General features: G+C 36.1%; 1 protein-coding gene across 6 annotated transcripts in view; it reads left to right on the top strand.

The window, feature by feature from the left end:
* The window catches only part of EXOC2 (exocyst complex component 2), a 238,954-nt gene that overhangs the window by 14,122 nt on the left and 200,205 nt on the right, over nucleotides 1-24,627 (top strand). For all 6 annotated transcript variants that reach the window (XM_020976652.2, XM_020976651.2, XM_020976649.2 and 3 more), the window contains one exon: nucleotides 21,231-21,386. In XM_020976652.2, the coding sequence (XP_020832311.2) occupies nucleotides 21,231-21,386 (156 nt within the window). The remainder of the gene's footprint in view (nucleotides 1-21,230; nucleotides 21,387-24,627) is intronic.

Here is a 24,627-nt window from a genome sequence, read left to right as displayed (position 1 = left end):
ACCAGCCCAAGGAATGGTGTGTGGTGGTAAGAAATTTGTTTTATTGACTTAAACCCTATTTTCAAGTTCTTATTTTTATTGATAAGTTTTTTCGTACTTAAAGTCTGCCTTTTAAAATGAATAGTTGTAAAAAGTCTGGATGAAGTCTGGATGAAATAATTACCTTTTTTTGTCTTACCAGTAAACATTTTGGAAAACTAAGGTTGCAATACTTATTTTAAAAAATTTTACATTTTAATTTGTTGTTTAAGTAAACTGAATTTTACAATTGACTACAGTTTGCTTTGATCCTTGAAAAGATGCAAAGGTTAGTTAAGAAAATTCACCAATAATGGCAATGATTGTTAATTTTATAACAACGTACATATTTAAAATGTAGCCATTCATTATTTCTTTTAATAGAATTCTTTATAATAGTAAACCTTTCTTTTGACATATGATAGATAGAAGGTTAATTGATGTTAAATAGATGCTTTGCTAATCCTTCATCAGCTACTAAATTGGTATAAGGGAAGTACAAGTCATTACTACCAAAGGCCACGACCAGTATGTTTTCTCAGCAAGGTTTATGGATTTTTCCCCCTTTCCTTTTCTCTAAACCACACAATATCCTAGCCAGCTGTAGATAGGATGAGGTGCACACATACTTCCATGCCCCCTACCCCTGTTGTGCCTCCACAGAGTGACAGCTTCTAGATGTTGCGTGCAAGAGAGTTCAGCTGGTCCTGTGTGGTCTGAGTGTGTGGTCTCTGACTTAGCTGAGAGGCTGCTAACAGGGTGGATGAGAGAGCAACACTGTTTACTTTAATTTATTTCGGATGCCGGAACTGTGCCCAGAGTTTCTCCTGAGCTTGATTCTACAGTTAGCAGCTTCAATCCCTCACAGCTGCAGTATAGTCTGAAATATGTAGTCTCCTCCTCTACTGATGCTTTTCTCAGCATCTGCTTCGGGTCCAGCCTGTTAATCCTTTGTGACTCAGAAATGTTAATGGTGTTGCTGAGTGCTACAATTTTTTGCTTTTTTCATGTTAAGATATATGGCCTTGGTGAAGTATCTTTTGAGATGGGAAAAAAGAAAATAAAACAAGCATTTTAGAATATTAACAGGCTGCTGTTCCTTATTGATCAGACAAAACAAGTAAAAACTTGGATGAAATAAGTCCATTCAGACAGTCAAAAGGCATATATTAAACACTTACATGTTCCTGACCCCAGTGCTAAGTAAGCATGGGAGATAAAAAGAAATGCCAAAACATCCTTGCCCTCAGAAAATAATCTAGGTGTTATGTAGGATATATTTTAGAAATTTTAATAAAGTTAACCATTTTAAAGTTAACTATTGTTTTGTTGACCTCTGTTCTCCCAGAGAACTACATTGATTTTGGTGTAGTCATTTATGATAAAAGTGATTTCAGTTGTCATTGTTGATACTGGCTTGATTTAACATGCCAATATGATAAGATAAATGAAATTTTATTTTCATGTAACAGTATGGATACTCAGATATTATATTTTTCCAATTCTTCATTATAAGTAGCTTACTAATGTTTTCTTGATTTTTCTCCCCATAAAATATAACATTTCTGTTGAAATTGATCAAATCTTTTATCATTTAAATAAACATCTAAGTATTCTTAATATCATTTGGAATTTCAGTATTGTTTAGCTTGATTTATTTCTTGTCTTCTGGCAGGCAGACAAGAATGGAATTGATATATTATTTGGAAATTCTAGGCTACCAAGAATCTCCAGAGGAGTTAATAAATATAGGCTATTTTTCTTATTCTGTTCCTTGGCTACTTTTAAATTTTGGTTTGTGTATTTTAAGTTCTCTCCAAATAAATTTAATAGTGATTTTCATTTGGCTTTGCATCTAAAAAATTCAGGAACCAATTAATGTCAAGTATTAATTAGAGTCTGTAATTACAGAAGGCTTCATATTTGATGTTTGGTGATGGCTTTGTTGCAGTGATGTCTAAAAAGATTTTTGAAACTGATTTTTAACTATAGGTTATTTTTATCTTTGTTTAGAGTCAGCAAGTAGTGAATTTTAAGTGGGGTGCAGTGGGGAACGGAATGGTTCCTTGTTCAACTTCAAAATAATTTATTTAAATACACGTACTCACTTTTATTTTTATATTATTGTTCACATTTTCTTGTTATCCAACTTTTGTCTTTTAACTCTTTTCTCCTTGAAGGTAGATTCACACTTTTATGTGATTTAAGATGTGTTTTCTGTTTATTTGTCTCATAGGCTACTTTTATAAACCTTTCCATCTCATAAGGGCAGCTTGTTAGGATCCCATTTTCCTGAGGTATGGGTAGTTGATAATTATTCTTGCTCAGATACTTCTTCGGATACTTATTTGTTGAGGATAAAAAGCAACAAAATAACAACAGCAAGGCAGTGGAGCCAAATTTGATGTGCCTCATTTCAGCGCCTGGATGTAAGCCATACTGTAGGATATATTTGTTAGTCTTTATCCCATGACTTTTCTTTTTAAATTTGTCAGAATCCTCCTCTTGTGCCTCGTTGTAGTGTGGAAATGGCCATAGATTTTTAAAGGCCATGCCAGGAAAGCACATATTCTGGAGAGATCTGTCAAACTAGAAAGATTCAGAGCACCATCTGTTGCAAAGATTGTGCTTGCTGCTTGAGGAACTATCTTGCTAAGTAAAGAGAGGTTCATTATCAGCAAGTTAGTCACCAGGTGAGGAATTCTTCGGCCTTGGCAACTGAATCCATCACAAAGGAACCAACACATAGTACTTTAAGGTTTGCAAAGTACTTCTCATACTTTATGTCATTTGCTCTTCATAATAATTCCTGGGAAAGTATTGAACTAGAGATATTTTTATTGCCTTTTCACAGTTGAGGAAACTGAGGTTCATGTTAAGGGATGTCCTTGATCACACTGCTATATTAGAGATGGTATTTGAGAAAATAACAATAGACAAATATCTGTTCAATACTACTGAAATGCTGGCTAATTTGAAAGCAAACTATATGTAATGCAAATATTGTCTCCATTTTCAGAGAATTGTAGTTTTAGACTTATAAGGAACCACAGACATTATCCGGTCTAGTTCACCATCCTGCCATTCCCTCCCCCTCCCCCCCATTTCATTCCAACAGATCAAGAAACATGTCTGGAGAGATGCCAAGTGACCCACCTAGGGTTCTGGAGATGGCAAAGGGCAGAGCACAGATTTGAATTCTGGTTTTCTGAATCCAAGTCCAATACTCTTTCCCCTTTGCTATATATGAGCTTGTAATATAATGAGAAGATAAAATAAGAGCTCATAATTATGTAATACTCCTTGGTTTACAGCAGTAGTGTCAATCTCAAATAGTAGTAGACTACAGCAGAAAACCACAAATTAACATTATCTTTCTTGTATTGTGTTTTTATTTATTTTGTTAAACATTTTAATCTGATTTTCACTTTTTGCAGGCAGTGTTTGACACCTCAGGTTTACAGAATGCTCTATATGTGTGTCATATCCCTTGATGCCTATAACATCCCTGAGAGGCAAAGTAGGAAAGATACTATTAACCCTATTTTATATATGAAGAAACTGAGACTGATAGATGTTTAATAACTTGTCCTAGGCCCCACAGCTGGTAAGAGACAGAGGCAAGATTTAGGGAATAAGAAATGTAAAAATAACTATAAGATAGAATATGATAAGGAGAAATAAAAAGGTGCAGACAAAGATACTCTAGGATATATAGGATGTCCCCAAAATTCTAATGCATTTTAAAGTGATTTAAAATGCTTACTAAAGCTTTATACTTACTTAAGCTTTAATAGCTTAAAATACAGAAAGACTTTTGGGACATAGTGACAAGGAAAAGAGTGAAGTCCCCCATTTCTGAAAGGAAACAGGTTCAGAGACTCTTAGGGACTTGCTAATAAGTGTCAGAGTTGGATTTGAACTTGGATCTCATTATTGTAACGCAAGGATTCTGCTTTTATGCCACCTTGAATTGATATTTAATTAGGTATTTTATTATTACCCTCAAATTTTTTTGTGGTGATTAGTCATAGAGTATCTGTTTGGAGTTGTTGCTTGAAGGTGACAGCTCTTAAGATTTGTCTAAATTGAATGATTTTTAAAATTGATAAATATTTGCTAAATTAAATGTAATTTCCATTAAAAAGGGCTTTTATTAACCTAAATACCACAGGAATTTGGGTTGAACTGGGGAAAAGGAATGTTTTGTTTTCTAGGGCATTGGTTTACTAATCCTTTTATGCAAAGGAGTTGAGTGCTTCTAATGGTACTCTGTTCTATTGCAGAGATCCATCATAACGTTTTGAAATGCAGCAATGGCGTCTTGGTGAACTTGGCTTTTGAGTATCATCCAAAGCATTTCTAATGAATACAAGAAAACAAGTTTGTCTTTGCATTTCAGACAGTAGCTAGGGAACTTATTATAGCCAGAATACACTATTTACAGCCACCTGGCTTTTATATATAGGATTTAAAATTTTTGTTTTGTTTTTAAGGAAATGAAAATCACCTGTGAATTTTGTGAGGTTTCTTAAGAATTATCCCTATAGTAGCTTTCAGAAGTGTAATGCACAATGTTAAAAAATTAGAACTTTAGAGATTTATAGGTAACTATGGTAATGGTAACATAATTTCATGCCTTTCATCTCTTTGTCATTGCAGAGAAAAGCCATATTTGAACTTTGACCTATTGCCATCCAGGTGACCCCCTACAAATGGAGTTGGTTTAGGTCAAGCCTTTGTGGCTAATTAAGGATGTGAACAAATAAACTGTCATTATTGTTAGCACCATTTTTGGATAGACATCAAAAATTGATTGAATGAATTTATGGAAATTAGGAGTATTAGCCACATTTTATAGTAGTTCAGAACAGTGAACATTGACACCAAGATTTATTATTTTGCTAAGATTACATACATGTTGGCAGGGCAGAGGTCACAGAATTGAGAATGACTAGATAAAATATTGCCATATGGCAAAATTACAAGAAGTGAGTACTGTCATGGTCAGAGACATAAATGAAGTATATGCTGGCCAGTGACATCTGGCATCATTTCTTGTGATACAATTCCATCATATTCATATATCATTTTTTTTTAGCCACCATAAAAAAGAGATACTGTATATATGTTTGTACATAGGAGTCCTTTTCCTTTTTGATCTTCTTAGGGTATAGACCTAATACTGGTATTGCTGGATCAAAGGGTATGCACAGTTTTATAGCCCTCTAGATGTAATGCCAAATTGTTCTCCAGAATGGTTGGACCAGTTCACAGCTCTACCATTAGTGCCTTGGTATACCTATTTTCCCATATCCCCTCCAGCATTTGTAATTTTTCTTTTCTCTTATGATAGCCAATCTGATGGGTGTGAAGGAATACCTCAGAGTTGTTTTAATTTGCATTTCTCTTTATTAGTGATTTAGAGCAGTTTTTTTTTAATGTAACTATTGATCGCTTTGATTTTTTTTGACCATTTGTCAGTTGAGAAATTGCTCTTATTTTTGTAAATGTGGCTCAGTTCTCTGAATATTTGGAAAATGAGACTTTTATCAGAAAAACTCATTGTAAATTTTCCTCCCAGTTTCCTGTTTTTCTTCTACTATTGCCTGCATTGGTTTTGTTTGTAGAAAAACTTTTTAATTTTATGTAATCAAAATTATTACATTTTTTCTCCTGTGAACCAATGTATCTCTTGTTTGGTTTTGAACTTTTCACCAATCCGTGGATCTCACTGGTAATTCCTTCCATACACGTCTAATGTGCTTATGTTAGCGCCCTTTATATGTTAAGTCATGTACCCAGTTTGAGCTTATCTTTAATCTGTGCCTAGTTTCTGCCATATTTCCAGTTTTCCTAGCAGTTTTGTCAAATAGTGAATATTTGCTGTAGCAGTTGGAATCTTTAGTTTAATCAAGTACTAGGTTACTGTGCTCATTTGCTTCTATATATTATGTACCTAATCAATTCCATTGATCAACCACTCTTATTTCTCATCCAGTACCAAATTGTTTTGATGATTATCACTTTCTAATGTAATCAAATATCTGGTACTGCTAGGCCCACTTCTTTCACATTTTTTTCATTGATTACCTTGATATTCTTGACCTTTTGTTTCTCCAGATGAATTTTATTATTTCTTCTAGCAATATTAAGTAATTCTTTGATAGTTTGATTGGTATAGCACTAGATAAGTAAATTAATTTAGGTAGTATTGTCATTTTTATTATAGTGACTTGTCCTACCCATGAGCAATTAATATTTCTCCAGTTATTTAGAGCTATCTTTATTTGTATGGAATGTTTAGTAATTGTGTTCATATGGTTCCTATGTGTCTCTTAGCAGGTAGATTCCCAAGTATTTTATATTGTCTGCAGTTATTTTAAATGAATTCCACTTTCTGTCTCTTCCTGCTGCTAACATATAGAAATGCTGGTGATTTGTGTGGGTTTATTTTATATCCTTCAACTTTGTGAAAGTTGTTATTTAGACTAGTTTTTAGTGGATTCTCAAGGATTCTCTAAGTAAACCATCATATCATCTGCAAAAAATGATAGTTGTGTTTCTTCTTTGCTCATGCGTGCTCCTTCAATTTCTTTTTCTTGTCTTACTGCTGTTATTAGCATTTCTAGTTTATCTCCATTACAAATAATGCTTGCTCCTGATTTTAGGTAGATACTCTTAATCATTTTTAGAAAAGCTCCATTTATTCCTCTGTTGTATTTTGGCAAAAGTAGAGAGATCTAATCAATTATTGAAATCGCCCAAGTGAGTGGCAGTTAAAGCCTGAATTAGGATAGTGGCTCCATGAGTACAAAAAAGGAGAAAGATTTAAGATATATTGTGGAGGTAAAACTGAAAAGATTTGGCACTTGATTGGATATGTGGATTGAAGGAGACGGAAGAGTTGAGGATAACTCCAAGGGTATGAATCTGGGTGATTAGAAGTATGGTAGTGCCCCCAATAGAAATAGGGAAATCAGATTGGTGGGTCTTAGAAGAAAGATAATAAGTTTAAAATACTTCCTTGGGCATCAACTTGCAGAATAGTAATAGTAAGTAGCATTTATATATCACCCTAAGGTTTGCAAAGTGTTTTACATTTGGTATCTCCTTTGATTCTCACAACAACCCTTTGAGGTAGAGGCTGTTATCTCTATTTTACAGATTAGGAAACTGACCTAGAGAGGTTAAGTTACTTGTTTAGGATCACAAAGCAGGATTTAACATCAGGTCTTCCTGATTTCAAAAGACAGGTAATGATGTGAGAATAGAACTGAGGAGAAAAACAAAACCAGGAGAAAGCACAAGTTAACAAGGGAGCATAGTGAGGCCAGAGCAGGGGAGATGACCTGGGAAAGCAAGAAGGTTAGGATCACATAGAAGAATTTTTGAGTTCTATGTTGTGGAGGTGGAACAGTTATGGTTGATGATGAGATTAGGGTATAACCATCCGTGAGTGGGGGCTGAGCTAATATGATGGTCACTTCACTGGATTGTTGTCAGGTTATGGAAGCTGAAGCTGAAACTAAACTGGATTGCCAGGTTGTTTGAGGGGATAGATACCAACATATATATTGAGGTTCCCAAGTATAATAAGTATCGGAGGTGGAGTTGAAGAAGGCAATGAGTTAGGAACTGAATTCCTTGAGAAAAGAGGAGGAATGTCCTGAGGGCTAGCAGATAACTTCCACCAGGATCTGGATAGTGTGATATATCTAAATGGAGAAAAGTTCACTTAAGAAGTTTCTAAGTGACAATGGTATGAGGAGGCTCTGGAAGTGGTGGTGAAGAACAGGGAGTCAATACCAACTCACCCTGGCTCCGTGCATATACTTTGTAGATCACTGAGGAGTAGGGAGACATTGAGAGAAAGTTCTTTTAGTGCTGGAGAAAATCATCATTGTGTCGTAGATTTAGAGATGGAAGAGACCTTAGAGACGACTGAGTCCAGTCTCTCCTACCCCCATTTTACTGATCAGGAATGTGAGGCACAGGTTCACACAACTAGTGTCTAAGTTGGGATTTGAATCAATGTCTTTCTGACTCCTAAGTCCAGTGCGTTGTAGACAGTGTTGTGTGGCCCGGGATGTAAAGTTTTTGTTGCTTGGTAGTACAGGTGGTGGTGGTATGTGTCTGTGTATGTATATGTGGTTTTTGTTATTGCTGTTGTGATTTTCTTGTGGGAACCAGGTTTCTGTGGTTTCAAGGAGATAGAAAATGTGTGAGAGAGGAAGAGGTCTGGAAGATCATTTATTGATAATAAAATGTGGGGTTCAGAAGGCACAATGGAAAAAAAGCTCAGAGTAGGAAAGGAATGTGGTGGGGGGATAACTCTAAGGTGGATGAGGATAAGGGAATAGGAAGTTGTAGCAGGGAAAGGAGGTTTTCTCCTATGCATCCTTTAAATTTATATTACAAAGATTTAGAGATGAAGAGAAAGATTCTTGTTTTGAGTAATTTCGGTGGCAAGGGGTCCAGTCTAGGAGTCCAGATAGGTAGAGGGCAGTACTATAGAATAATTATGTTCATGATGATGGAAAGGGGATACATTAGAAGGATTTCCTTAAAAAAATAATATTTGACAAAAAATAAAAGTGAAATTCAAAGGGGTTAGTTTGTCTGGAAAATTCATCTATGCCACATTCCTAAAATGTGCTGGGTAAATAAGATATTGTAGCCTCTCTTCTAAAATGAAACCTATAAAAACTAGACTGTTAGGAATGTTGCTATTTTCTCTACTAGTATAGTACTGTATGGGGCAGCTAGGTGGTGTGGTGGATAAAGTGCAAACCCTGGAGTCGGGAGGACCTCAGACACTTACTAGTTGTGTGACCCTAAGCAAGTCATTTAACTCTGTTTCCCTCAGTTTCCTCATCTGTAAAATGAGCTGGAGAAGGAAATGGCAAACCACCCCAGTACCTTTGCCAAGAAAATCCCAAATAGAGAGTTGGACACAATTTGAACAATTCAGCAACAACAACATAGAGCTATATGTATCTAAGAAATATGAGCCTTTCATTTTCATTAGTGATTACTTTAAAAATTAAAATTTACTTTTCTGGTAAAGTGATTTAATTTCAGCACTGAGTTAATATTCTATTTAGTAAAGCATCACTGCTTGGGCAGGGCTTGTGAAAACCCAGCCCTTATAACAGTATTTAGCAAACTGTTGAATGATGGGCATTCATAATATATATATTTGTTAGCCTTTAATTGATTACCACAATTAATAGGAACAAATCTTTTACATTAGGTCACTAAATTATTTTATCTTTTAGTCCAGACAACTACCACCCCGTATTGTATAGCATAGAATTAGCCCTTTTTAGTTGGTTGTGAGTGTTCTTTTTAATTTTACAGTAAAGTGCTTTAATAATAGAAATGAATATTTAGAACTGTCATTTCCTTTGTGATATTAAAGCTGAGGTAAGTCTTTGATGTTCTTAAGTGAGCTATAGTCATTGTTAAAATTAGTATAGCAGGTGCATGTGATATTCAATTAAAACATTTTTAAGTATCTACTCTGTAAAGGGCAGTAGTCTTATGAAATATCATATGTTCTATTATGCAGCATTAATGCTTTATTACAAATATTATAATAGCAGAAAATGTGAATATATAACAATGTTTCCAATAGAACATATAAGTTTACCTTTAAAAGTATTAATGCTTTATTACAAATATTATAATAGCAGAAAATGTGAATATATAACAATGTTTCCAATAGAACATATAAGTTTACCTTTAAAAGTATATGTTTCCTGGGGCAGCTAGGTGGTGCAGTGGATAGAGCACTGGCCCTGGAGTCAGGAGGACCCGAGTTCAAAAATGGCCTCAGACACATAACACTTACTAGCTGTGTGAGTCTGGGCAAGTCACGTAACCCTAATTGCCTCACACACACACAAAAAGTATGTGTTTCCATTCTTCAGTTCTGTAGAAATTCCTATGAAAGCTTATATGTGTGCGTGTGCACATATGCACCTACACACTTTCTGATGGGATCTCTAATTAATCAAAGACACCCCTATTCTCTTACCTCCATAAATTTCTATGCATTGTAGGTTTTTGCTTGCACTAACTTATTCTAAATGAAGAAAAAATTATAAATTGTTGTTGAAAGAAATTTATGTATGTGTATGTATACACATGTATATGTATATATTTTCACACATATATGTGTACATATGTATATATGTGTTTGAAACATGTGTTGGTATCTTAGCATCTTAGGGAACCTGTGCACCATCAAAGTTCAAAATAGTCCATGGCTATATTTGAGATTCAGTTGAATATGTTCATTCTTTTAAACATACAAGGGAAATATTCAAGTTTATATTCATTGATATTGTTTATAGTGCTTTTATAAACCAGTCATTTTCTCCATAGTTTTCTATTATCATATTATAAAAAGTCCTGCAAATAATCATTAATAAAAATCAGATTACTCTAATTATAGGCTTTCCTAATTTCTACCATCCTGTAAAGAAAATCAAATATTTATATTCTTTTATAATTTTCATGTTGAAGTTCTTAACTTTGCAAATTTACTCTGTAGTGAATTTTCATAATAGTATTTTTATCAGTAATAAATTCCAATTTGATTTAATGATATTAGTAAGTTCAATTTCAGTATTTTTCATATTTCATTGTATATTACATTTTGATATAGTGGAAGTTCTGGTACTAGTAGTTTATCTTCTATCATGCTATCATGGATAAATTATCATTTGTCATGAAAACTTATAAACTTTGACAAAATTTTTCACGAAATTACCAATGAATTGTAGGCTCCTTAAGGGTAGAAACTGTTGTCATTTTTGTCTTTATGTTCTCAAGCAAGGTACCTGGCACATGGCAGCCTCTTAATAAATGTTTGTTGAATTGAGTTGAACTTGCCATGTGACCTTTGATAAATCATTTGGCCATTCTGGATCTCAATTTCCTCGTGTATAAAATGAGAGTTGGACTACATTAGTGAGTTGAAGTTCGTAGTACTGTATTCATTGATACAAACATACTTGTAGTAATATTATATTTATTTGGAAGGTAGCATGACATAATGGATAAAGAGATAGTTTGGGAGTCAGGAAGACTCAGGTTGAAGTTCTTCTGATATAAACTGTTTGTGAGCCTGGGCAAGTCACTTAACCTCTTGGTGCCCCAGTTATCTTTCAAAGGCTTTAAGTTGTAGAACAGTTGATGATCTCCTTTGATTGAAGGAATTACCTCACCTGAAATTCTCTATACAAATAAAACTGAAAGTCTGGACAGAAAAAAATTACTATCTGACTGGTAAATTATACTTTGCTGAATATTCATTAGATCAATTAGCTATAAAATGTTGTTTTTGAGTCTTTTAAAATTCCTATCCCTGTCTTTATTACTTTGATATCTTCCATCTCTTCTAAAAGTGATGAATGGTTCTGTCTCTGGTACAAACATGAATTGAATTTAAATTCTTCATTTTAAGATACCATCAAGATAATTGGGACTACCCTACATTTTCATAAAATTAAGGATGGGATTTGTGGCTTCAAGGAAGAATTTTTCTATGTTCTAAATAACGTATAGATTTTTGAAAAATATGCCCGTTTAAAACTACTCTGAAGACAAATTAATTTTTAAATTCTATGCATTTATTATGTTTTGCAAACATTAAATGTCAACTGCACTAACATATCTTTTGAACGATCAACAGAAATTTATAGAAATCCAAAATTTCCTAAATTTTCTCAATGTTCAAACACAGAAATAACATCATATGTCTGTTTTAACCATCTCTTCCAATTTTTCCTTTGGTCTGCAAATAGACTAGTGAAGATTGCAAATAGACTAGTGAAGATTTTAAGCCGAGAGAGAGAGAGAGTGAGAGAGAGAGAAAGAAAGAGAGAAAGAGAGAGGAGAGAGAGTTATAGCCAGAGGAAATGAAAAGTTTCTTGGTTTTACTGGAAAAATTAATAACTAGCAGTTTAAACTATGATGCTATGATAATTGAGTGTTTTTTATGATTACAATGCATCATCAGAAAGTACTTCTCCCAGTGTATCTTGATAGATTTCTTTCTTATATTTTGTTATACTTCACGAAGCTAAGTAGGCCATTGTGGAATTCTTCAACCCTGTCATATGGTGTTATACTTTTGTTTGAAACCTTTGTTCTTGAATAGCATTAAACTTATGTTGTACATTTTCCAAACATACCGATTTTAAAATAGAATTATTTGGAATATTGCTTGATTTCTAGAATTGTAGGGATAATTTAGTAGTCTGCATAAGTCATTCAGTTGGACTCAGAAGCCAGTTGTTAATGAAAAATGAGTAACAGACCACCTAAAATTTTAAATATAAATACAATGCCTTAAAGCTTTTAGATCCTTCTCTAGTGAGGTATTAAAAATATTTTGTAATAAGTATAGAAATCTGTTAAAAGAATACAAGCATGTTGGGAGGCTCATAGTTTTTATTATTTTCATTCATCTTATCGTGGAAAGAGCTAGAGAGTGCCAGTTCCCGAAATCCTACAACACTTATTACTTTTTGAGTTAAAGTTGAATTAAAAAATGAGTCACCCTTTGACTCCATGTAAGAATCTCGTAGAATCATAAAACTGGAAAAGACCATGTAAGTTCAGTCTCTTTATTTTATATTCGAAGAAACTCTGGCCATGAAAGTGGTATGATTTGCATGAGCTCCCTTATGTATTTGAGACCATAGGCAAGTCATTTTAGTTCATAGGATCCCAGATTTGGAGCTGGACAGGATTTTAGAGGTCATCGAACTTCAGCATCCTCCTTTGAGACATGAGAAAACTGAGACAGGGCACTTGAGAAACTAGCCAAGGCCACACAGGTAGGTAGCAAGTGGCAGAGCTGTGATTCAAATTCAGATATTCCAACTCTAAATCCATCACTCTTTCAATTCAAATCAACAAGCATTTTTTAAAAGTCTACTGTGTGCTAGGTATTATGCTAGATGTTGGGAGATACAAGGATAAAAATCAATCACATAGCAATCAATCATTAAGCACCTGCTACGTTCCAGAAACTATACTAAGGCCTCAGGATAAGAAGACAAAAATGAGAGTCCCTGCCTTCAAGAAGCTCAATTGAAATAACATGCACATTCCTAAGTAATTAGAAAGCATATAAAAGATAAATTAAAATAATTTTAGTATAGGGGGCTGGTGGAACCAGAATAAGCCCTCTATAGGATGTGGCACTTGAGTTGGGCTTTGAAGGGAGCCTAGGGAATCAAAGAGGCAGCCATAAGGACTAAGGGCATTCCAAGTGGGGAGGAGGGTAAGACAGGGGAAACTTGGGTAAAGGATTGGAGATGGGAGATGGAATGTTGTATATGAGAAAAATTCATAGGCTGGCTTGGCTGAAATGAAAGTACAAGAAGGGGAATAATAAATTAGAAACCCGGACAGCTAGGCTGGAGCCTATTATGAAAGAATTTATGAACAGGGGAGTTTATGTTTTATCTTAGAGGCAGTAGGAGAGCCATGCAACTTTTAAAGTAGGGGAATGATATGGTTAGACCAATGCTTTAGAAATATAACTTTCTCAGATGTGTGGAGAGCAGAGTTGGAGCAGAAAGAGACTTGAGGCAGGCAGTATGATTAGAAGGCTGTGGCAGTAGTTCAGACTAGAGGAAATGAGGGCCTGAACTAGGGTGTGCCCATGTGAATGGAAAGAAGGGGATTGATTCTAAAGATGTTATTTGTTTTTGTTGATAGGATTACTAACTTTAGAATGAATGAATTAATGAATGAATGCATTTTTTAAAACTGCTTACTATATGCTAAGCTCTGGGGTTAGAAATACAAAAACTAAGACAGTCCCCTGTGCTCTAGGAGCTGACGGCACTATGCTAGAAGAATATTAACCACCACCTGGTTGGAACATGTTGGATGAGAAAATTATGGGAGTAGTGAGTAGGACCATACACTATCCAGGAACTATAGCAGAGTAGTATTCATCTATTTCATGTTTCTAGAAGTGTACGTGAGTGGTTACAAAAGGGTAGGGAAGATTATGAAAGCAATGTCTACAAAGTGAAGAGTGAGGCAGGTGGGAGGTTGAGTTTTCCCAAAATAGTGATTCTGGAATGACATTCACCATTCAGGACAGTAGAACCATAGGTTAGAAGGTCCTTCAGGGTGACAAAGAGGCTGTGGAAGAGATGTTGAGAGAGTGGGGAGTGAAGCATGGTGGCCAAATTTTCCTGCAATAGTAATCATGCAGAGGCAGTCATCAGTCAGGACTTCAGGGCCCCAGAGCAGCAAGGTAGTTGGTTGTAAAGTAAGGAGTGAAGGGAAGCAAGTTTGGGGTTTTCTAAAATAGTAGACTAACGCAATAATGTGGCTATATTTCACCATCCTCTCTTCCTGTTCTTGTAGAGAAGATGAAGAGATGTGGACTATACGATGATACAGGTAGTTGGGTTTAAAACTGGTTAAGTGCTGGACTCAAAGAGTAGTCATTAATAGTTTTATGTCAGCTTGTCCGGAGGGCTTCAGTAGACCCCTGCAAGGATCTGTGTTTGATCTTATGCTATTTAATAGTTTTATCAGTGGCTTGGATAAGGCCAAAGTTATTGTGCTCATCAAATTTGCAGCTGACATAAAGCTGGGAGAACTAATTAACAAACTAAAGGACCGAGAAAAAAGTCTTGACATGGTAAAACATTGGGCTTGTGAGAAATGATCTCTCAGAAGTGAAGCCTCCTCAGAGGGTTAATAGTTCTTGTTAATAGCTCTCACAAAGGGCAGCAATTAGGAGATCACTGGTCATTTGGAGAGAGCTGTCTCAGTTAAATGATAAGGTCAGAAGCCAGATAGTAAGAGGTTAAGAAGAGAGTGAGAGGAGAGAAATTGGAGGCATCTGTTGTAGATGGCTCCAATTTCACCATGAAATGTTTTGGTGAGTCTTTTTTGGTGACCCCTAGTATATATTAAAATTACTTGGGACCATGTATGTGCATCGTTATGCTTTTGTAGACTATTCAATAAATAATGTGGATATTTAAAAGAATTCAGTGGTAATGTCTTGTACTTGAAGGTGGGTTTTTTTTAATATCCTATTTTTTTAAAAAACAGGCTTTTTATTTAGGTGTTATTTGTTTTAGCTAGTTGAAGTTCTGAAAATAATTCTGTAAAAGATAGATGATTAACTGATTTATGATGTACAGCATAGGACATTGCTTAATAGTGTCAGAAAGATAATTAAATCACCACTCAGTGTGATCATATATACAAATAGGACGGAATTCTCCATCTCAGTTGAATTTTGTATTTTCCTTTGTCAAGAATTGGTCTGTATGCATTAATCAAAGTGGCGGGTTAATTTTCTAATCTCCCATTAATAGTTATCTTTCCTGCAGTGTTACTACATCTTTAATGCAACATAAATTTCTAATATCTGCTAAAGTTATGGTAGAAATTCTGTCTTTAGTACATCTTGGCCATGTTCACAAGCTTTTTATATTTATCTATTTTAGCTTTACTGAATTATTTCTTGTTTATAAATTAATAACATTCTTTCTAGGAAATACTTATAACGGATTCACTCATCTGACAACCTATAAAACATATCTGAAGAGACAGTTAACAAAAAGTCCCATTTTAAAAATTATTTGATTTGTCCCAAGTCTATTCTAACTCAAAATGTAAGATTCTGTATTCATAACTAATATATCATCTTCATTATTCATTCCTTCCTTTCCATGAACTTTTCTCTTTGTTCCATTCCTTGTATACTTCATTTAAAACATTAAAGTCAAGTCTGTCTTTTGACTTTGACTCAAACTCTCTTCTCATGTAAACTTTCATAGCATAGTTAGTGTTTAAATTGACAGATTTCTATCATATCTTTAAATACAACCAAATCGTTTCATTCTTATCTTTAAAATGTATTTTTATCTTTTTAAAAAATTCTGAACTTAACAAGTAAAATGAGCATTTCAGTATGTAAAATAGAACATAAAAAGCATTGTTCCTGAAACTGCAAATAATCTGTTTTCTATGCCTTATATTTCTTTTTAAGCATATGCTAAATTCAACATATAACTTTCAAAGCTGTCCTGTATGTTTGTTTCCTGTTGACTTTTCTTCTGTTTTCTTCTCTGTTATTTTTTTTTAAATGCTTCAGTGACCCTCTTTTCTTTTTTTTTGTTTTGGCAACCCATTACCTACCCCTCCCTCTCTTCTCTCCTCAACCCCAGTTGGAAAAACAAAAACAAAACCAAAACATTCCTAGCAAATATGCTAGTCAAGAAAAACATTTCTACTTTGGATATTTTCGAAAATATATGCATCTCATTCTGTACTTTGAATTTATTAACTGTTTGTTAGGAGGTTGATGGCATCCTTCATCATTGTTCTCTAGAATTGAGAATGATCATAGAATTGATCAGAATTCTTAAGTTTTTCAGAAATGATCAGCTGTGTTTTCTCCTTGAATTTCTACATTTCTACTTGGTCTATTGTTCTTTCTTGAGCTTACTTGGAATAATTGAATACACAATCTGGTCTGTACTGCTTCCTCCTACTCGACTGTCTTTGTATTTCTGTGACATTGCTCTTTCTTAGCTCTCTTTCTACCTCTCTCCCTACTACTCCTTAACCTCCATTGATCATTCTTTATCCATGTTTTGCTTATTAACTGTGGCTGTCCTTTCCAGGTCCCTCTAGCAGGTACAACCTCCCCCCTTAGCTTATCTTCCATGTATATGTTACTTATCTAATTGGAGGGCTGGAGAGCAGAGCAATAAACTCCCCCCAAAGCCTTCCTCTGTAGAGGCTCAGAATTTTCAAAACTTTCTAGGTAACTCCATTTTCCATCAGCTCCTCTGCTTGGTTTTCCCTCCATATAACGTGGAACCCTTTCTGCGCTCCATCCTTCCAACCCCTGCCTTTTGTGTGTTGTCTCCCCCTCCCTCCTTTAGATTGTAAGCTCCTTGAGGGGCAGGAACTTTCAGACTTTCTTACTTGTATTCCCAGTGTTTAACACCATGCCTTGCACATAGTACTTAATATATGTTTATTGAATTGATTTGAATATGTACTATTTATTTGCATAGTATCTTTATTAAAAGGTAAACTCCTTCAGTCCCAGGACTGTTTTTTTTCTTTGTACCCCCAACTTTATTCTTATTTTTTTAATATAAATTTATTTATTTTTAGTTTTCAACATTTACTTCCACAAGATTTTGAGTTCCAAATTTTCACCCCATCTTGCCCCTCCTCACATCCCAGGATGGCATGCATTCTGAATACCCCTTCCCCTAGTCTGCCCTCTCTTCTGTCTCTCCCCTACCTTCTCTTACCCCCTTCCATTTTCCTGTAGGGCAGGATAGACTGCTGTAGCCCATTTCCTGTATTTCTTATTTCCCAGTTGCATGTGAAAACATTTTTTTTAAACATGTGTTTTTAAAGCTTTGGGTTCCAAATTTTCTCCCTTCCTCCCTCCCCACACACCCTCACTGAAAAGGCAAGCAACTCAGTATAGGCCGAGTGGAATAGTGACCACATACGCATATACAAACTCAGAGGTATCTCCAGGTAGAAAACAGAAGGTTTTATTCTAGCAAGTCTCGTTGGAGAGTTGGGTGTCTCATTCCCAGGGCAGACTGGTGTAGAGAGTCGGCGCACAAACAGCAGCAAGCAGTATATATACTCTTAGACAAACCACTCCAAAAAGCCCCCCTCCCCACCTGTTTGTCTCAATATCTTTATCCTCATTGGCTAAGGCAAGAGACCTCACAGTCTATATTCAGAACCCAAGAGATACATTTTACTCAAAACTAGCTTGGGAGCTAGAGGATTGCCTTATTTGGTAAAGTTAAGGCACAAAACAACAGAGGGGCGGTTACAAAACAAGGGAGGGGGGTGGGCAGCTGGTGCATAACCTCCTTCCCCAGAAACGAAAGTGAAACTTAGGCTCAGCTCATTCTGAAGCCTTACTACATTTGTGGAGCATAGCACATCTTACATGAGAAACTTTCACTAGTCTCATACAAGGTTATACATGTGCAGTTATGCAAAACGCTTTCATAGTAGACATGTTGTGAAAAACTAACTCTTATTTCCCTTAATCCTGTCCTGCCTCCCCCATTTAATCTATTCTTTCTTTTGACCTTGTCCCTGCTCAGAAGTATTTGCTTCTGATTTCCCCCTTTCCCAATCTGCCCTCCCCTCTATCATCCCCTGCTCTCTTGTCGCCTTCCCCCCCTATTTTCCTGTAGGATAAGACAGATTTCCATACCCAATTGAATGTGTATGTTATTCTCTCCTTAAGCCAAATCCTATGAGAATAAGATTCACTCATTCCCTCTCACCTTCCCCCATTTCCCCTCCACTGTAAGAGCCTTTTCTTATCTGGTTTTTTTTTGTGAGATAATTTACCCCCTTCTACCTCTCCCTTTCTTCTGAGAGTATCATCCTCTCTCATCCCTTAATTTTATTCTCCAGATATGACCCTTAATCTTCAATTCACCCTGTGCCCTCTATCTATCTATCTATCTATATATACATACGTATAATTTTTTTCCTCCAACTACCCTAATACTGACAAAGTTCTCATGAGTTACAAATATCTTTCCATGCAGGAATGTAAACAGTTCAACCTTAATAAGTCTCTTATGATTTCTCTTTCCTGTTTACCTCTTCGTGTTCCACTGGAGTCCTGTATTTGAAAGTCAGATTTTCTATTCAGCTCTGGTCTTTTCATCAAGAATGCTTGAAAGTCCTCTATTTCACTCAGTTTTGCTGGTTCTTGGTTGTAATCCTATCTCCTTTGCCTTCCGGAATATTGTATTCCATGCCTTTCTGTCCTTTAATGTAGAAGCTGCTAAATCTTGTGTTATCCTGACTGTGTTTGCACACTATTTGAATTGTTTCTTTCTGGCTGCTTGTAATATTTTCTCCTTGACCTGGGAACTCTGGAATTTGGCTACAATATTCCTAGGAGTTTTCCTTTGGGGATCTCTTTCAGGAGGATATCTGTGGATTCTTTCAATTTCTATTTTGCCCTCTGGTTCTAAAATGTCAGGGCAGTTTTCCTTGATAATTTCTTGAAAGATGATGTCTAGGCTCTTTTTTTGATCATGACTTTCAGATAGTCCAATAATTTTTAAATTCTCTCTCCTGGATCTGTTTTCCAGGTCAGTTGTTTTTCCAGTGAGATATTTCACATTGTCTTCTATTTTTTCATTCTTTTGGATTAGTTTTACAGTGTCTTGATTTCTCATAAAGTCACTGTCTTCCAATTGCTCTATTGTAATTTTTAAGGAAGTATTTTCTTCAGTAATCTTTTGGACTTCCTTTTCCATTTGGCCAGTTTTTCTTTTTAGGGTTTTCTTCTCATTGGCTTTTTGGACCTCTTTTGCCATTTGGGTTAGGCTATTTTTTAAGGTGTTATTTTCTTCAGTATTTTTTTGGGTCTCCTTTAGTAAGCTGTTGACTTGTTTTTCATGATTTTCTTGCATCACTCTCATTTCTCTTCCCAGTTTTTCCTCTGCTTCTCTTACTTGCTTCTCAAAATCCCTTTTGAGCTCTTCCAAGGCCTGGCACTGATTCGTATTTTTCTTAGAGGCTTTGGATGTAGGAGCTTTGACTTTGTTGTCTTCTTCTGGTCATATATTTCGATCTTCTTTGTCACCAAAGTAAGAAAATATAATATGACTCTTTTTGCGCTGCTTGCTCATGATCCCAGCCAGTTACTTGAGTTTTAAACTCTTTGTTAAGGTAAGAGTCAGCTTCCAGTGTGGAGAAGGTACCGTCCCAAGCTTCGGGGGTTTATTCAGCTGTTTTCAGAGATACTTGTGGGAACCTGTACATTTTCAGTTCTTGCAAAGTGGTATGATAAGGGGTGAGGTGTTTACTCCTTTCCTGGCCTGTGCTCTGGTCTATTAGTGACCACAAGCACTCCTTTCTGTCCTGGAACTGTGAGGAGGGTTTTCTCTTCACTGCCACTACAAGGTCTACCACGCCAGCACTCCTCCTCTCCCCAGGAACTCTGCCCAGAACTGTGACCCAGATCCAGGCGTGGGTAAAGCAAGAGATTCCTGCCTCAGCACTGGCAAAGAGATCCCTGCAATCCCCCTCTGATCAGCCCCTCGTTTCCTGGAAGCTCAGGATGCAGCCACCACCCCAGCGCCTGGGCTCAGTGCTCTGCGCTCTGGAACTGGCTCTGAGATCTAGCTGCTTTCTCACCACAGAAACAGACTTTTCACTGACCTTCTGAGTTTAGTTTTTGTGAGTTGAGAGGTCTGGAAGCCACCACACAGCTGCCCGAGATTCAGTCCTCTGAGGCCTGCTCCAGATTCCCTGTGGCTTGTGTGCCCACGCCGAACTGCGATCTACTACCTGACTTGTGCGATATACCTTTTTGATCAATCATCCAGATTGTGTTGGGCTGGAAATTTGCTTCACTCTGTCTTTTTGCGGGTTTTGCTGTTTTAGAATTTATTTGGAGCTGTTTTTTATAGGTATTTGGAGGGGTTTCGGGGAGAGCTCAAGCAAGTCACTGCTTTTACTCCACCATCTTGGCTCTGCCCTTGATTCTGTAACCCCAGCTTTTAGTACAGGGACTGGCACATCTTAAGTGCTTAATAAATACTTGTTGATTGATTGATTGATTGATTTATCAAAGGAACCTGAAATGAAACCCTCAGACAAGTAAATAAGAGAACCAACTATTCTAGAACAGTGTCACAAAAACCCACACAGGAGAAAATACCCAGGATTGTTGTGAAAAGTGTCATATGCTGCAGAAAGATTAAGAAGGATGAGAAATAAGACAAATATTTGACAATTATGAGATCACTGGAAACTTTGGAGAAAGAGGTTTCAGTTGAATGATGCAGTTGGAAGCCGAATTGAAAGTGGTTGAGAAAAACAGCACAATTCATAAATTATCTGTGACAGTTTTTGCTGTAGTGATATATGTTGTTTATATCCCATGTACCATTGGAATGAAAACTCCTTGAGTATAGGGCACTTGTTTTAAATTCAATGTGTAATAGTCAGTGTCTAATGAAGTGCTTTGAATAAGATTGCTATGCAACAAATCTTAACTGTTTGATCATTAGACAACCAAGAACACTTTCTTTAATTATCTTCTGCATGTTGAATGTACATATTTTGAATATTTTTTCCCTTTCGCGGTACATTGAATTGCTCTTAATTTTGTTTCTGTTTAACAGGTTACTACCTACAACTTCATTACAAGTTCCCTTATAGCATGTCTCGATCACGACAACCCCCACTTGTAACAGGCATCTCTCCAAATGAAGGTATCTCATGGACAAAGGTTACAATCAGAGGAGAAAACTTAGGAACTGGGCCAACTGATCTCATAGGTAGGCTGAAAAGAGCTTTTACCAAAATGTTCTTTTAACTTTGTGGGGAGTAAACTTGTTTGTGTTATGTTGAATAGATGAAGAGAGAGATTTTATTTGAAATCACATCAGAGTTACATATAGAGGATGATCTGGAGTGAAAATGTAGAATTATTGGTTACCTAATTCATTATTATAGTCATAAGTTTATCAAATCTTAAACCTTACATGCCATCAGTCATCCATTTCTGTTTATTCTTCCTTCTTAGTGTCTCCAAAATTTAGTATTGCCTCTCTATTTCCAGAGTCCATGTCCTAATTCATGCTATCATTACTTTATCATCAAAGCAAAATCTTTGATTTCCCTGAATTCATTTGCCTCAGACATTTATTAGCTGTATGATCCTGGGCAAGCCACTTAACCTCTGTTTGCCTCAGTTATCCTCAGCTTGTAAAGATGAGGATAATAATATCACCAACCTCCCTTGGTTGTTGTAAGGATCTAATGAAATCTAATGATCTTAGCTTAGGTGGTATAGTGGATAGAGTGCTGGGCCTCAAGTAAGTATGACTCATCTTCCTGAGTTCAAATCTGGCCTCAGATACTAGCTGTGTGACCTTGGGCAAGTCACTCAACCCTGTTTGCCTCGATTTCCTTTTCTGTAAAATGAACTGGAGAAAGAAATGGCAAACCACTTCAGTATCTTTGCCACAAAAGCCCCAAATGGGATCCTGAAGAGTTGGACATGACTGAAAAATGACTGAACAACAACAGCAATAATGAGATATATTTATAAAGTGCTTAGCACAGTGCCTGGCATGTAGTAGGTATTATATGAAAATTAGCTATCTATTATATCATTGTTATTATTACAAAGTAGTATTGCATACCCATATCTCATTTGGACTTCAACAACCCTATTCAGATACAGGTTTTATTAATCCCTGTTTTACACATAAGGAAACTGAGGATCTAAGAGATTAAATGACTTGGCACAACATGTCATGTAGCTAGTAAATGACAAGAGTCTAAATTTAAACCCAGGGTTTCCTGATTATAAATCTAACTCTCTATCTACTATAATATTGTTTAGCATGGATATTATCCCTGAATAGTCATTTCTGTGGTGGAAAGAACATTGGATTCAATCAAAAGACCATTAAGCCTATTCGGTAATTCTCCTGGTTTTTGTCTTTTCTGTCTAACCATAATAACTATTTTTCTTTTTTTAAAATTTTTTTTATTAATTTATTTTGATTTATCAACAATCACTTCCATAGGCTTTTGAGTTTTTAATTTTTCTTCCCCTTCTTTCCCCCCTCCCTCCCCAAGATGGCTCACAATCTGATATAGGCTATACCTATATATTTCTATTAAACATATTTTCACATTAGTGATGTTGTAAGGAAGAATTAGAACCAATAAGAGAAAACAAAGCAAAACAGAAGAAAAAAAATAGCACATAGTATGCTTCAATCTGCATTCAAACTCCATAGTTCTTTCTTTGGATGTGGATGGTATTTTCTATCATGAGACCTTTGGAGGTGTCTTAGATCCTTGCATTGCTGAGAAGGGTTAAGTCTATCAAAGTTAGTCATTGCACAACATGGCTGTTATTGTGTACAATTTTCTCCTGGTTCTACTCACTTCACTCAGCATCAGACTATGCAAGTCTTTTCAGGTTTTTCTGAAGTCTGCCTGCTCATCATTTCTTATATGCCACAACTTGTTCAGCCATTCCCCCAATTGATGAACGTTCCCTCAATTTTCAATTCTTTGCCACCACAAAAAGAGCTGCTATAAATATTTTTGTATATGTGAGTCCTTTTCCCATTTGTATCATCTCTTTGGGATATAGCCCTAGAACTGCTATTGCTGGATCAAAGGGTAAGCACATTTTTATAGCCCTTTGGGCATAGTTCCAAATTGCTGTCCACAATGGTTGGATCATTTCGACACTCCACCAACAATGCATTAGTGTTCCAATTTTCCCATATTTTCTCCAACATCTTATCATTTTCCTGTTTTGTCATGTTGGCCAATCTGATAGGTATGATGTGGTATCTAAGAGCTGTTTTGATTTGCATTTCTCTAATCAATAGTGATTTAGAGCATTTTTTCATATGACTATGGATGGCTTTAATTTCTTCATCTGAGAATTGCCTGTTTATATCCTTTGACCATTTATCTACTGGAAATGACATAAATTTGACTTAATTACCATTCTTCTTTGTATCCTTTGCCATTTTATTGTCATGTATTTACTAAGTGCAATTATTCCCAAGCTCTCTCATCAGCTTACTTCTCTCCCATTTCTACACTTTCTCCTTTGTTATTCTCATACATTCCCAAGGATTCAGTTATCATTTCTGTACATTCGCTTCCTAATATTCTCGATTCTGTCTCTCTGTCTCCCCTCCCCCAAAACCCCAGCCTCAGATTACTTACTAGTTGTATGACTCCAGGTAAATCACTTAACCTCTATCTGCCTCAATTTCCTTAGCTTTCAGATGGGGATAATAACAGCACATATATCACAGGATTGTTGTAAGGATCAATTGAGATATAGTGTTTAGAAGAGTGCCTGGCACGTTATTGTGTTCAGTCGTTTCAGTCCTGTCAACTCTTTGTGACTCCATTTGGGGTTTTCTCGACAAAGTCAACAAACAATTATTAAGTGCCTGTTATGTGCCAAGCTCTGTGCTAAGCATTGGGAATACAAGGAAGGGCAAAAAACAATCTCTGCTCTCAAGGAGTTCACAATGTAATCATGGGTGTAGGACACACTGGAGATAATAAAAAAGGTCCTACAATTATGGGGGATCAGGAAGGGCTTCTTATAAAAGATGAGATTTTAACTGGGATTTGATGGAAGGCAGGAAAGGTGGGAAGTGGAAATGAGGAAGGAGAGCATTCCATGCATGGGGGACAAGCCAGTGAAAATTCCTGGAGTCTGATCTGCCAGAATGCCAGTCCTGTAATCAACCTAGACAGCTTGGTGGTACAATGAGTGGGTAAATCACTGGGCCTGGAGTTGGCAAGACCTCAGTTTCCTAAAATAGGGATAATAATAGGGAAGAGAATAAACACTGATTTGGTGTCACCTACGTGCCAGGCAGTGTAAGCAGTTTTTTGAAAACTTTATCTCAGTTGACCCTTGCAATAGACATGGCAAGTAGGTAGGTATGTGTATGTTTGTGTGCATATTCAGATCAGGAATACCTGAATTCACATCCATCCTCTGTCATTTTTGAGGGGATG

This window comes from Phascolarctos cinereus, unplaced genomic scaffold (assembly GCF_003287225.1).
Source record: "Phascolarctos cinereus isolate Bilbo 61053 unplaced genomic scaffold, phaCin_HiC Scaffold_4;HRSCAF=312, whole genome shotgun sequence".
NCBI classification, from domain to species: Eukaryota; Metazoa; Chordata; class Mammalia; order Diprotodontia; family Phascolarctidae; genus Phascolarctos; species Phascolarctos cinereus.
This window is presented reverse-complemented; position numbering and strand designations above follow the sequence as displayed.